This window comes from Suncus etruscus, chromosome 16 (genome assembly GCF_024139225.1).
Source record: "Suncus etruscus isolate mSunEtr1 chromosome 16, mSunEtr1.pri.cur, whole genome shotgun sequence".
Classification (NCBI taxonomy): Eukaryota; Metazoa; Chordata; class Mammalia; order Eulipotyphla; family Soricidae; genus Suncus; species Suncus etruscus.
Window position 1 is genome coordinate 53,843,193 of NC_064863.1, and position 14,706 is coordinate 53,857,898.

Consider the following 14,706-nt stretch of genomic DNA (forward strand, 5'->3'; position numbering starts at 1 on the left):
AACATTTAAAAAATATTTAGTAACTTTAAATTATTTAGGAAGATCTCTAAATTCTAGGATGTTTTATTTATGAAGATGGGCCCTTTTGGAGATGTCTAAAATATATCAACAATTTCAGTTTCTATTTTTACCTTATAGGATAACATACGATTTTCAATGGAAAAATATTGATTAATCAGTAAATAATGAATTTAGATATTATTTTCTCTATGAAGATCTTTTAAAATTTAGAGTAGAAAACAAAACTGGTGGTGGAAATGCCCCTGATTCATTGTCACGATGTACCGTAAAGATACTGTGAAAGATTCGTAATTCATTTTGGTCACAAAAAAATTATTTTAAAAATGTATAGTATCATAGCCTAGTAAAATGTTATGCATTTAATAACCATACCTTATTATAAGTATTTCTTTATTGAGTTCTAAATCTAGTAATAAATTATCATTAGCATGCTAAATTACATCCTTTGATCTTGACAAAGATATACAGAGTTCCTTGAATTGAAATTTCAAAAACATTTAGTAATTTTTTGTTAGTTCATATATTATAAAATAAAGGAAGGTATTTAGTTCTATTTACTTTAAATTTATAAGAACTAGAACTATCCCAGAAATTTTATCACAAATCTTGAAATGCAACACTTTATCTAAGTGTGCTGTAAAAACAGTGTAAACCATGACAATAGAATTTTCTACAAAAGAAGATAAAAAGACTGAAAGAAAGAGAAAGAGAGGGAGGGAGGAAGGTTGAAAAGAAAACGAGAGACAAAAAACAAGAGGCAAAACGGGAAAAGGAAGAAAAGAAGGAAGAGGGAGAGATGGATGGAAGGGTGAATGATCTAAAAAGAAATAAAAAGAGTGGGAGTAGAAAAAAAGGAAAATAGAGAAAAAAGAAAGAAAGAAAGAAAGAAAGAAAGAAAGAAAGAAAGAAAGAAAGAAAGAAAGAAAGAAAGAAAGAAAGAAAGAAACAAAGAAACAAAGAAACAAAGAAAAAAGAAGGAAAGAGAAAAAGAGAAAGAAGAAACAGAAAGAAAAAAAGAAGAAAGAAAGAAGAAAGAAACAAAGAAGAAAGAAAGAAGAAAGAAAGAAAGAAAGAAAGAAAGAAAAGAAAGAAAGAAAGAAAGAAAAGAAAGAAAGAAAGAAAGAAAGAAAGAAGAAAGAAAGAAAGAAAGAAGGAAGGAAGGAAGGAAGGAAGGAAGGAAGGAAGGAAGGAAGGAAGGAAGGAAGGAAGGAAGGAAGGAAGAAAGAAAGGAAGAAAGAAAGGGAAGGAAGGAAAGGAAAGGAAGGAAAGGAAAGGAAAAGAAAGGAAAGGAAAGGAAGGAAAGGAAAGGAAAGGAGAGGAGAGGAGAGGAGAGGAGAGGAGAGGAGAGGAGAGGAGAGGAGAGGAGAGGAAAGGAAAGGAAAGGAAAGAGGAAAGGAAAGAGGAAAGGAAAAGGAAAGAAAGAAAGGAAAGGAAGAAAGAAAGAAAGGAAAGGAAGAAAGGAAAGAAAGAAAGAAAGAAAGAAAGAAAGAAAGAAAGAAAGAAAGAAAGAAAGAAAGAAGAAAGAAAGAAAGAAAGAAAGAAAGAAAGAAAGAAAGAAAGAAAGAAAGAAAAGAAAGAAAGAAAGAAAGAAAGAAGAAAGAAAGAAAGAAAGAAAGAAAGAAAGAAAATGAAGAAATAAATAATAGGAAAAAAGAAAAATGGGAATACTGTGAAAGTTGTTTTTCTTTAAAACATTTATGTTTTATTGCTAATAAGTAACTGATCATTCAGATTGATTATCCACACTTTCTTCACATTACTCTATGAATCTAGAGCCAAGACATTTTTGTATGTTTTACTTTGATGCTACATATAGAAGTGCTCAGATTTATTCTTGCTCTATAATTAAGACCATGACAGTGCTGGAGAGACATGTGGTTATGGGATCCTTGGGAGGCGTGATAGCAAGTGTTCTTTATATGATATTTCTGAAGTCCAAGAAAAAACGCCTTAAAAAAAGTTTTCAAGAGAGAGCATAGGTGGGGGTTGGGAGGGGAGGAGGTATATTTGGGTCATTGGTGATAGGAAAGTTACACTGTTGATGGGGGGGTGTCATCTTATACGACTGAAACCCAACCACAATCATGTTTGTAACCAAGGTGTTTAAATAAAAATATTATAAAAAAACGTTTTCAAGAAGGAATATTATGTCTCAGAAAACCTATTGTTTTTATATTGAATCATAATTATATGCAATTATCTACTTTGTATACATAAAGATTGAATTTATACAATTACGTAGATTGTTTTCATAGTTTGCTATTATAATCGCCAATTTGAAAATTTACAATCAGCTTCCATTTTTGCTAGAATATTTATTGAAATAAATTAACCAAACCAAATCAGACAAATTTGGACTTTTGTGTTTACATAAAACTGAAAATAAAGGAGGGAGGACAGGTTCTGACAGACCCAGTCACTACTATTAACTGTTCACAAGGGTTAAGGCAAGCAGAGGGACCTACACCTTCGATGACAGAAGGGAAGAGACCTACAGACAGGCTTTGAGCGGTGGGTCACCACATTAACAGAGATTAAGGGCTGTGGCTGCGAAAGAAAGTCACCATTGGCAGGTAACAGGAGGGGAGGAAGGAGGAGACCTGTGGGAGGGCCAAAACTCAGTGACTGCCACCAGCATACCTGCTTAGGGACACACTCCAGAGAAGGGATCCAGCCCATACCACAGATGACAAAGAAGAGCTGAGACCGAAGGCAGATCACCTATGCCAAGCCACCAAATTCAAAGAAATATGGGTAAAAATAAGAAAGACAACTAGCAGCAAGGGATAAGAGAGCAATCCTAGAAAGTTTCCAAGTCCACCAAAACGCATAAACCCATCAATGAATACGTAAAAGTGGCAATGAAAACCATTGACAATAGAAATCCAAAAATATCGAGCCAACAAGTTCAAGAAATCTATAAAATGAACAAATCAAAAAACTCAAAGAAGAACTTTTACAGAAGATGAGATATCCATACAAATGGAATTAAAGGAAATAAAAAATGTTCTTAGCAAGCCATAATAGCAGAATTACACAGGGAAAGTCACATAGAATAACTTGAATAAAAACTACAAACCAAAAATGAAAAAGAAGCCAATAAGGAAATAAGAGATAAAGTTTTGGAAGAAAATGTTGGCTATTTAATGAACAAAGACAAAAGAAATAATCTAAAGATTGTGGAAATACCAGAAGGGGAAGAAAAGGGAAAGGGGAAGAAAAGTGGAGAAGGAAACAATAAAAGAAAACATTTCCACTCTCTGGAAATAGGCTCCAGTGCATATCCAAGCAGCAAAAAGAGTTTCTAATAAAATAGATTCTAATAAACCAACAACAAAGGCAAATGGCAAAAAATGGCACAAAAAAAAAAACCAAAAAAAAAAAAGATGAATTTCTTACAGCAATAAGGGAGAAAAAAGATCTCAAGTAAGAAGGAATATAAGAATCAAACCAGATCTCCCATTTGAAACAATTCAAGCAAGAAGATAGTGAAATGACATATTGAAACTGCTGAATTAAAGAAACTTCCCAACCTAGAGTCCACACCGGCAAAACTCTCATTCATATGGGAGGTAGAACTAAAAACATTCTCAGAGAGAAAAGAGCTAACACTATTCACGCTAACCAAACTAAGTCTAACTGAACTACTCAGAGTTGAATTACAAAAACCAAACATCTAATTGTAATAACAACCACCTTACATAATACAACTGTATAACAGCCCTCTCTATCAATAATCTCCTTATATGTCGTGGACTAAACACTCCCCATTAAAAGACACATAGTAAGGAGTTAGATTAGAAAACAAAAAACCAGACTTTCTTGCAGGCAGAAACACACCTAAAATCACAGGATAATCACAGGCTTAGAATGAAAGAAAATAAAAGAATGAAAAGCATATTGCTCAAGCCAATGAAAAACAACACAAAAAAAAGCAGGGCCAGGTCATTCTTATATCAGACCAAATTGCATTGAACCTTAATAAAGTAATCAGAGATAAAGACAGTTACTACTTATCAGGGGAACAATAGAGCAAGAAGTACTACCTCAGTCAACATTTATGCACCAATTGCAGAGTCAGCAAAATATGTTAGGCTTTCAAAACTGAAGAAACATATGAAAAGAAATGTGATAGTAGTAGGAGACGTCAACACACCACTATCACCACTAAACAGACCTATGAGGCAAAAAAAACTAGCTAAAAACATTAGAATCCTAATCAGAAACTAGAAGAACTAGGGGCTAATGGGTTTAATATAGCGCTCTCTCCACCCCCAGAAAGAAGAATACTCATTCTTCTCAAGTGCACATGGAAACCGTCTCTATAATAGAACAATGCCTTAGAATATAAATCTAACTTGCACAAAGTCACAAATATAAGGAATAACTTAGAAGCACCTGTCAGATCACTATGCAACAGAAATTAAGATTGACTGTAAAAAGAAACAGTGGAGAAAATCCAACACCTGGAGATTAAACAACATACTGTTCAACAACAGCTGGATCAAAGAGAAAATCAAGGAAAAAATAAAAAGATTCCTTGAGATGAATGATAATGAGAAGACAAACTGTCAATATCGAGTGGAACACAAGCAAGAGCTGTAATTAGGGGGGAAACTCATAGCAATACAATCCTGTTAGGAAAGAGGAAAATGACAAAATCAACAGTTTCAAGGGACACCTTAAGGATCTAGAAAAACAGCAGCAAAGAAATGCAAACACAGCCAGAAGACAAGAAATATTAAAAACTAGAGCAGAAATAAACAACATAAAAACTAAAAAAAAAAAAATCAATGCGACCAGGAGTTGATTTTTTAAAAGAATAAAAATTATAGACAAACCTCTGATAAGGCTCACCAAAAAATAAATAAATAAAATAAAAAGAAAAGAAAACACCCAAATGAATAGGATCATGAATTAAAGGAGAGAGAGATTACAAAAAAAACAAACAAGAAATCCAAGACATCATGAGGACTTATTATGAACAACTGTACTCAGCTTAGAGAACCCAGAAGAAACTGACAGATTTCTGGAAAAATATCATCTGAGATGAGATAAGGAACATATAGAAAGCCTAAACAGGCCAATCACATCTAAGGAAATTGAATCAGTAATTAAGAAACTCCCGAAAAGCAAATGTATAGGTCCAGATGGTTTTATATGTGAGTTATATCAAACATTCAGAGAATAATAACTACCATTGACCATCAGGCTCTTCCAAAACATTGAAAAGGCAGAAATCCTTCCTAACTCCTTTTATAGGCTAATATTACACTCATTCTCAAAGATGGCAAGGACACTGCCAAGAAAGAAAACTACAGACCAATCTCACAAATGAACATAAATGCAAAAATCCACAACAAAATCTTAGCAAACCAAATACAATAATACATCAAAAAGATTATACACCATGACCAAATAGATTTCATCCCAGGGATGCAAGGATGGTTCAACATACACAAATCAGTCAACATCATACACTGTTAATATTACACTCATTCCCAAAGATGGCATAGACACTGCCAAGAAAGAAAACTACAGACCAATCTCACTTATGAATATAAATGCAAAAATCCACAACAAAATCTTAGCAAACCAAATACAACAATACATCAAAAAAGATCATACACCATGTCCAAGTAGATTTCATCCCAGGGATGTAAGGATGGCTCAACATACACAAATCAGTCAACATTATACATCACATCAACAACAAGAAAAACAAAATCACATGAGTATATAAATCAATTCAGAGAATGCATTTGACAAAATCCAACACCCATTCATGATGAAAACACTCAGCAAAAGAGGGCAAAAGGAACCATCCTCAAGATAGTTACAGCCAATATTTCCTTAATGGAGAAAGGCAGCAAGCATTTCCACTATGGTCAGGAACTAGGCAAGACTTTCCACTGTCATATTTCTTATTCAACATAGTTTTATTAGCCCTAAAAATAGCAATTGACAAGAGGAGTGAATCAAAGAATCCAAATGGGAAAAGAGTAAGTAAACATATATCTTTTTGCAGATGATAGGATGATATACATTAAAAACCCAAGAGTCCACAGTAAAACTCCTAGATACAATTAATCAATGCAGCAAAGTGGCTGACTACAAAGCCAATACACAAAAGACAGTAGAATTCCTCTATAAAATAGCAAAGTAGAGAAGAGAGTTCAAGAAGTCTATTCCATTTAAAATAGTATCCAAAAATCTCAAATACCTAGAAACCTACCTTACAAGAGAAGTGAAGAATCTATACCATGAAAACTGCAAAGCACTCCAGAAAGAAATTGAAGAGGACCTAAGGAAATGGAATGACATCCTATGCTCATGGGTAGGTAGTATCAACATAAACAAAATGGCTCTCTTACTAAACTTTTATATATATTCATTGCAATTTCTATCCAAATTCAGACATCATTTTTAAGGACTTAGAACAATCAATTATAAAATTCATCTGCAACCACAAAAGACCCAGACTAGCCAAATACATACTGAAAAACATGAGGCTGGGTGGCATCTCTTTACTTAACCTGAAGCTTTATTATAAAGCCATAGTGATCAAAATAGCATGGTACTGGAACAAAGATAGAGTCTCAGATCAGTGTGTTAGAATAGAATATCCAGGGATATACCCACAAATATACAGTTAACTAATATTTGACAAAAGAGCCAAGAATTTGAAACAGAACAAAGACAATTTCTTCAACAAATGTATTGGAAAAAGTGCATAACCACCTGCAAAAACATAAAGATTGATCCATACCCCCACTTTACACAAAAGTCAACTCAAAATGGACTAAAGACCTTGAAATTAGACTCAAATCTATAAAGTTCATTGAGGAAAAAAATAGAACACTTCAAGATCTATACATCAAAAAAGTCTTTGAGGATATAATGCCAATGGATAGAACTTTAGCATCAAACCTAAATAATTGGGACTACATCACACTAAAAAGTTTCTACATGACAAAAGAAATCCTGTCAAAGCTAGAAGACAGTTAATAAAATGGGAAAAATAATTTTGCACACAACACATCAGTTAAAGGGTTTATATCTAGGATATACAAATCACTCGGAAAAGTGAGCTCCAAAAAAATAATAAAGCCATAGAGAAATGGGGAGGAGAAATTAATAGACACTTTTCCTAAGAAGACCAGAAGTGGACAATAAACAAATGAAAATATGCTCACCATCACTCATTGTTTGGGAAATCCAAATCAAGACAACAATGAGGTACCACCTTACACCAGTGAGGGTGGCACACATCAAAAATAATAAGACCAGGGGCTGGTCAGAGAGCACAGCAGTAAGGCATTTGCCTTAGATACAGAAGGACGGTGGTTCGAATCCTGGCATCCCATATGGTCCCCAGGGCCTGCCAGGAGCAATATCTGAGCATAGAGCCAGGAGTAACCCCTGAGCGCTGCCAGGTGTGACCCGAAAACCACCACCACAACAAAAATATTTAAAAGAAATAATAAGACCAATCTCTGTTGGCAGGGATATGGGAATAAAGGAACTCTCATCCACTGCTGTGGGAATGCTGCCTGATCCAATCCCTATGGAAAACAGTATGGAGAGTGCTCAGTAAACACAGAATTGAGTTGCTATATGACTCAGCAATTGCACTCCTGGATTTCTAGCCCCAAACGGAAGGACATTTATCCCAAAGTATGTATGCACTCCACTATTTATCACAGCATTCAGCACAATAGCCAAGATTTCAAACCCACCTCAATTCCCAACAACAGATAAGTGGATCATGAAGATGTGGTATCTATATACAAGGAAATACTGCATAGCAGTTAGAAATTATACAATCATGCATTTTGCAGCAACATAGATGATCTAGAATATATTAAGTTGAATGAAGTAAGCCAGGAAAAAAGGATAAATAAGAATGATAGCACTTATCTGAGGGATCTAGAATATATACCATTTATACATATAATACTTCATGAACAAATACAATGTTCTAATATGGTAGAAGCTCCAAGCACCGTAGTTGTCAGCATTTAGTGAGAAAAAGTGTTCAAATCAAGTGGAAGAGGGACAAAGCCTCGACTATTCATTATACCATAAAAAACCCAGCAACAATGGAAACAGAGGCTAAGAGTGAAGAGGTATGCAATGATCCTCTATCTACAAAGGTCGATATTAAGTCCTAAGGTATTTAATCCACAGAACCAGGTGAAGAATAGGATGGGAAGTCAGAGACTCTAGCTGTAGTGATTACTAACAGTATGTTTAAATGCCCTAATTATACCAGGTATAAAAGTAACCCTTCAGCTTCTTTGTCCACAGTGATTCTTGGAAACAAAGGGTGGACACTCTAATTTTACACCTCAGTGGTCAGTCATACAGATTACCATGTACAGTGTTCATTATGATAATATCTTGATAAAATAATCTACCCATTTACTTTTGTTTATGTCTTTTATTAGGATCATTCTAAAGCATATGATCATTCAGACCACTGAAACAGTCAATGGTCTACCACAGACTTAAGTTACAGGTCCTACTCATCGAATGTATTTGCAAATTACCATTTCCTTTCTCTTTCTTTCTCTCTCTTTCTCTTTTCCCTACCTCTTTCCTTCTCCCCTTTCTTCTTATTATTCTTCATTAACTTGTGTAGGTTAAATAAAACCCATGATGTTCCTTTCTTTCCAGGAAAGGAACCATGATACCTAAGATACACTGGGCAGTACTAAATAAGTTCTTATAGTCTTATAGTCCTTATTACCACATTGCTTAGTACTCTAGTAATGAAAACTATGTGTGTCCTAAAATGTTCCAGCCAATATCTTACCCTGAAACTTTCATTTAGCAATGTCCACCCTCATTAGTGATGAAGTGCCTAGAAATTGGAAAACCTTCCAACTCTGATGCATCAGAAAAATTTTTTAACTTATTTCTACTGTATTTACTTATTTTTCTCTTCTTATTATCTTTTGTTCTCTCTTTCTCTTTCTTCTAATCTATATCTAAGTAAATTATTTATCTTTACTTAATTCAATTATTTCTTAAGAGCTCAGACCCATCCTATGAGAGTCAGGCATCTAACAACAACTTAAGAGTAGATCAATAATGTCTTTATTTATGGGGGCATGAATTTATAGACAGTGGACTCTTTTCTGAATACCAAACCCAAATTATAAACAATCCATTTCTAAAGTGTATATAGTGCCTCCTATATACTATCCCTCCTCACCCCTTTCAGGAATCCTTCTATCCTTTCACCCCCTATCATGATCTGATATCCCTCCTTATTTAACTCTCTTTACCCTCAGTTCTTAACTCATTAAGTGCCTAGACCAACCTCCTGCCCCAATAAGCCATCACCTGGCTCCCAAGTGAAACGACACCTTCTCAGCCCCACATCTTGTGCCCTGGTAAGAAATTTCAACCAACATTCCCGCTGTGTGTGTCATGCTGTGTGTGTCATGCTGTGTGGCCCTAATTACCTACCTTCAATCCAAATGTAGACTGTTTCATGATACCAGATTCAGCCCCAGAAGAACCCCAGAACAAGTACTCTACCTGATTCCTTTCTGTTGCAAACCATGTATCAAACTCAACCAGACCAGGGTATGTGATGAAAATGTGCCCTGGATTTCTCTCCCAAGGATATCTCAAAAGACAATGAGAAAACCTATATTTCCTTTATATGTTTAATTCCTCTATACTAATACTTAGGAGTCTATTAACTCCCAAATGTAAGGTAGCCTCATATCAATTCATTTTTCTTCAATTATTTTATATAAATTTATATTTATATATTTCCACTATAATATATATAAATACATATGCTAAGTTTTCTTTAAATTTAACTGTTTTGATTCTTCTTGGTATGAAAACCTACAAGAAAATGTCTTACTGAGATAAAAGCTCAGATCAAACCAGGACACAGAGATTGTGTAGCCTGACATTCTTACCCCCAAATGCACCAACAATACAACATGACACCATTCCTTTTTTTCAAAGGCATACTAAAAATGTAAAATTTTATATACAGAAACAAATTCTTATCTACTAGTGATAAGAACCCATGCATTTTTAATACAGGGGCATCTCCCACCCTGAAGATGTGTCATGTGGACCAAACTTAGACTTCATGAGATCATTCAGCAGCCATCTGATCCTGAGCCCTAGAGCCCAGACAGAGAATGGATAAAGTTCCCTACAATAGCTCCAGGAACCAAATTACCTCTGGGAAATCTCCTAATACCACTCTAGCACCAACTTGTGCCAGTTTTGATATGACACCCTGAAAACTAGGAAATGACACAACTTGATCCAAGAGCTGTTTGTACTATCTAATAACCAAATGGTAAGATAAAATCAGAAGACACGTCATCCTTTGGTCTATGCAAAAATCAAGATTACCAACTACAGAAGACTGACTTTGACGGGCATGACTGGACAGAAAGACTCTAGCCTAGTCTTCTACCTATCATTTGTACAATAACCAAAATCTCTAATCTCAGAGGTCTGACTTTGACAACTAAGACAGAGCAGTTCTAGAAACATAATGAAAGACTACCCTAGACTTCCTCCTAGATTCTGTGCAAAAACCAAGACCACTAGTTACAGAAGAATGATTACAATGACATTGATAGAACAGAACTGCTAGAACCTTAAAGAAAGATGCTATCCTAGGTTTCATCCTAAGACTTGTGCAAATATGAAGATCTCAAGTTAGAGGCCTGATTCTACCATCCACAACTGAGCAGAAAGTTTCATGGCACCATAAAAAGTTCTTGGGGTGTGAAAATGAGCATGTATGGATCCTGTAGTTATTCACATGTAAGTATGTTTCAAGGGAGAGAAACCTTGTATCTTCTAGGCCAAGACAATTCCCTTACTAATTTCCCAATGTTTATTATGTCTATGCAAAAACAAAACCCAAAACAAAACCAACAACAAAAAACATTGCCATACCAGCCCTCCTTCCTTTTTTCTTTTCTTTTCTTTTCTTTCTTTATTTTTTCATTCTCATGGTTATTGTTTGGCTATTGTATTTCTTCCTATGGTACTTTTTGGTAGTTGCTAGTTTTGGTCTTATGTTTGATTTTTGTTTCTTTATTTTGTGTTGTTTATATAGTTTTGTTATAGGTTTTTGTTGTTTTGTTTTTCTTCTTTTTTTTCTCTTTCTTCATTTTATTTTTTTAATTTTTTAATATATTATTATTTTTATTTTGACCAAAGTGGATTACAAATCTTTCACAGTAGTATTTCAGGTGCATAGTAACATTGAATCAAGGGCATTCCCACCACCAATGTTGTCCTCCTTCCACCCCTGTTCCCAGCATGCATCCCATATAGCCCATACATGTCCCCCAGGTTGCTACTATAAGTGGTCCCTTCTGTGTCTAGCCTGTTGAAGATTGGTATTGATTCTGTTGTAGTTGTCTTTGGTTTTGGTGTTCAAGTCTGGTCATTTTTATTTCTACTCAATGTTCATATGGCTGTTTGTCTTGGTGCCCTCCTTTATTCCTCCCTCAATTTGTGAGGTAGAACAAGATGGTTCAAGTTATGTGGCTCTGTTTGCAGGTAAGAAAAAAAGAAAAAAGAAAAAAAGGTAACCATTTATTTACTATAGGACTGGGGATTGGCTAAACACAGAGTAGGTGACTCATATTAATAAAGAAATTAATTTTCAACCTAAAATGTCAAGATTGATCAGGTTTAGGCAAAAGGAAAATATCAGGTTAGTATGATAAGTTGGAGATGGCCTTGTGCCTCTCATATTCTGTAGAAGTGGCCTGGCTGGGAGGGATCCTTGTCTTTTTCTCTACACTGAGATCAGGGTCCAGGTGGTGGTATATGAACACAAACTCAGATATTCCTTGTTTTCCAAAGCAAAGATATCTGCTATCCTTGTTTTTGAAGTATCCCTGATCTTTAGAATACTAGTGACAGTATTAGTAATTATTACATGTGCTCTTGTTGATTAATTACATCCTTTTGAACTCTTATTTTCTTTTTTGTTCAAACATAACTACATAACTTGAATCATCTTGTTCTGCCTCATAAATTGAGGGGGGAAAATGGATGAGACCAGAATCAAACAGGCATATGAACATTGAGTAGAAATAAAAAAGAATCAGACTTAAACATCGAACCCAAACTTAACGACAACAGAATCGAAAGACAATCTTCAACAAGCTATACACAGAGTCGATCAGTTATCCTTACAGTACAGGGGGCATAGGATATGGGGATGCTGGGAACTTGGAGGAAGGGAGGATAACACTAGTGGTGGGAACACACCTGATTTAATACCACTTTGTACCACACATATTACTGTGAAAGATTTGTAATTCACGTTGGTCATAATACAAATTTTTAAAAAAAACTGAAAAAGTATATTATTGACGAAATAGAAACAGGAATGTTCTTTAACTTTGTTCTCATATTAAAGTAATATATTTTTCACAAACTGCAATATAGTTAAGACACTTGTGTGAGTAATTTAATATGTTAAAAAGATTATACATACATGGTGGTGTATACTGTGGATGGTTAATGTAGTAGGCAATCCATGACGTGAATCCCCAATAAAAGGTACATCCCTTAAATAATTAAAAATAAAAGTTAGAAAACGTAGGTGTAAAATACATATATTTATATACATATTTATGTTCCATCATTTGAAATCACTCAATGCATTTATGAATCTCTATCATTAAAAATGTGAATTTTTTAAGCTACATCAATGGAAAGTTTCTCAGTAATGCAACATTTTTATAAGCAGGTTTGTCTATTACTAAAGAGGTGCAAGTCTTTGTTTAAGCTCAAAACGATAAGCCAACATTTAGCATAAAAAGGAATTTTGAAAGTTAATTTCAGAAAAATAATTGAAAAATTTTCTCCTGTTTTTACTCTGCACAGTGTGATTTCCAATATGCTCCTCAGAGAAATTTCTGCATACAATGTCTGGCACCACTGAAACAAACAGGTGTGAAATTCCCTGCCCTTGGTCTCATGGTTCTGCCCCCAATATTCCCTCGTAGCTCATTTCTGGACTCACAGAATGAAGTAAGAAATGTTAAAACCTGATTCCCAAATCCTCCCCGCCCTGCCCAGCCACTCCTGACCAGGTGGGCCTCGGTCAGCCCCTACTCCAGGTAATGAATATCAGGCCACGGCAGTCCAGGCCACGAAGTTGGGTGCAGGCAGCCATGACGTTGAGTTCTGAGCTGGCACGGGGCCTGCAGCGGCCACAGGCTGTCTCGAGTCTCCCCGTGGCTCGAGGGGGACGGGAAGTCCGCGTGGAGGGCAGTTGGTAGAGGCAAAGGCTGGCACATTGCAAAGGTGTGCGAGCCTGCAAACTTTTGTGGCGTCTCCCAGGAGATGCTGTGATGCAGCCGAACAGTGTCCCTGCTGTTTGGGATTCCGAGGACCACTCGGTGGATGTGGCGGCTCCGCGTCCCGCTCTGCATAGTGGAACTATGCCAGAGTTAACTGCAAGAGTAAGTAGTGGGCTTCGGCCTTTCTCAGAAGTGACTCTTCAGGCCCTGGGCCAAGATGAAGCTATGGGAGAATCTGGGCTTCAAGGAAAACTTGCTCCAGGAATAAATGGATTCGCTTACTTGACTTGTGGTCCACAACTGGAGGTCATAAACACCTTGACAGGAGAGAGGGGGATCGTCATATCGATTCCGGGGAGTGAAAGGGCAACCTGCTCTCATTCTAGCTGTCAAGGAATTCTTCTGGCAGAAGAAAAAAGGTTTGCTAGTTGGACTGGAAGACAGAGAAGGGAGCATCCTGTGTCTTTATGATATCAATATTTCAAAAGTAGTGAAATCAGTGGTGATTTCAGGAAGGGTAACAGCTATTGAACCTCTAAGTCATCAGGGAGGGCCTAGTGCAGCCACTGAGAATTTACACCTCAGTTTGCAATGGCTCTTTGGTGTGGCTGCAGTGGTCACTGATGTTGGACAAATCCTGCTGATTGACCTGTGTCTGGACGACTTGCAACATAGTCAGACCGGACTAAATGCATCGCTTCTTCAACTCATGACTGATATTCCAGATAAAGTACCACACCTCAGAGAATGTACTAGGCAAGAAGGACAGCATCTGGGTTTCAAGCTAGTAGGCCCATCAGGAACAGCCATTTCAACTCTAGTTTACATAAATCGCACAAATCAACTTGCGGTAAGGTTTGCTGATGGCTACCTAGCACTCTGGAATATGGAAAGCATGACAAGGGACTATAACACACAGTTAAAAGGTGGCAGAGTACACATATCTGCTATTACTTTCCAAGAACCTGGGAAAGATTCTAAAAATTTCTGTTATCTGTGGGCTGTTCAGTCGAGACAGGACAGTCAAAGGGATGTATTGATTTTGCATCTACTAGAGTTGGCCTTTGGCAATAAAAAATATTTGGCATCAGTACAAAGCTTATATGAGGGGTTGGACAGCTGTGAAGAAAGATACACACTGGACCTTACAGAAGGCATATTGCCTTTGACTGGCCAGACTAACAACAAATTCTTTGGGTGTCAGAGTATAGAGAAATTTTCAAATCAGGGTGATAGGAAGGAAGGCTTGAATGAAGCTTTATATCCTGACACCAATATTTCCATCTTTACCTGGCAAGTGAATACATATGGACAGGGCAAGCCTTCTGTATATTTGGGGATATTTGATATCAATAGTTGGTAT

General features: G+C 36.1%; 1 protein-coding gene across 1 annotated transcript in view; it reads right to left on the reverse strand.

The window, feature by feature from the left end:
• Nucleotides 1-14,706, reverse strand: part of TECRL (trans-2,3-enoyl-CoA reductase like) — an 82,703-nt gene that overhangs the window by 18,509 nt on the left and 49,488 nt on the right. Inside the window, exon 7 of the mRNA XM_049790025.1 lies at nucleotides 12,533-12,605. Coding sequence (XP_049645982.1) covers nucleotides 12,533-12,605 — 73 coding nt within the window. The remainder of the gene's footprint in view (nucleotides 1-12,532; nucleotides 12,606-14,706) is intronic.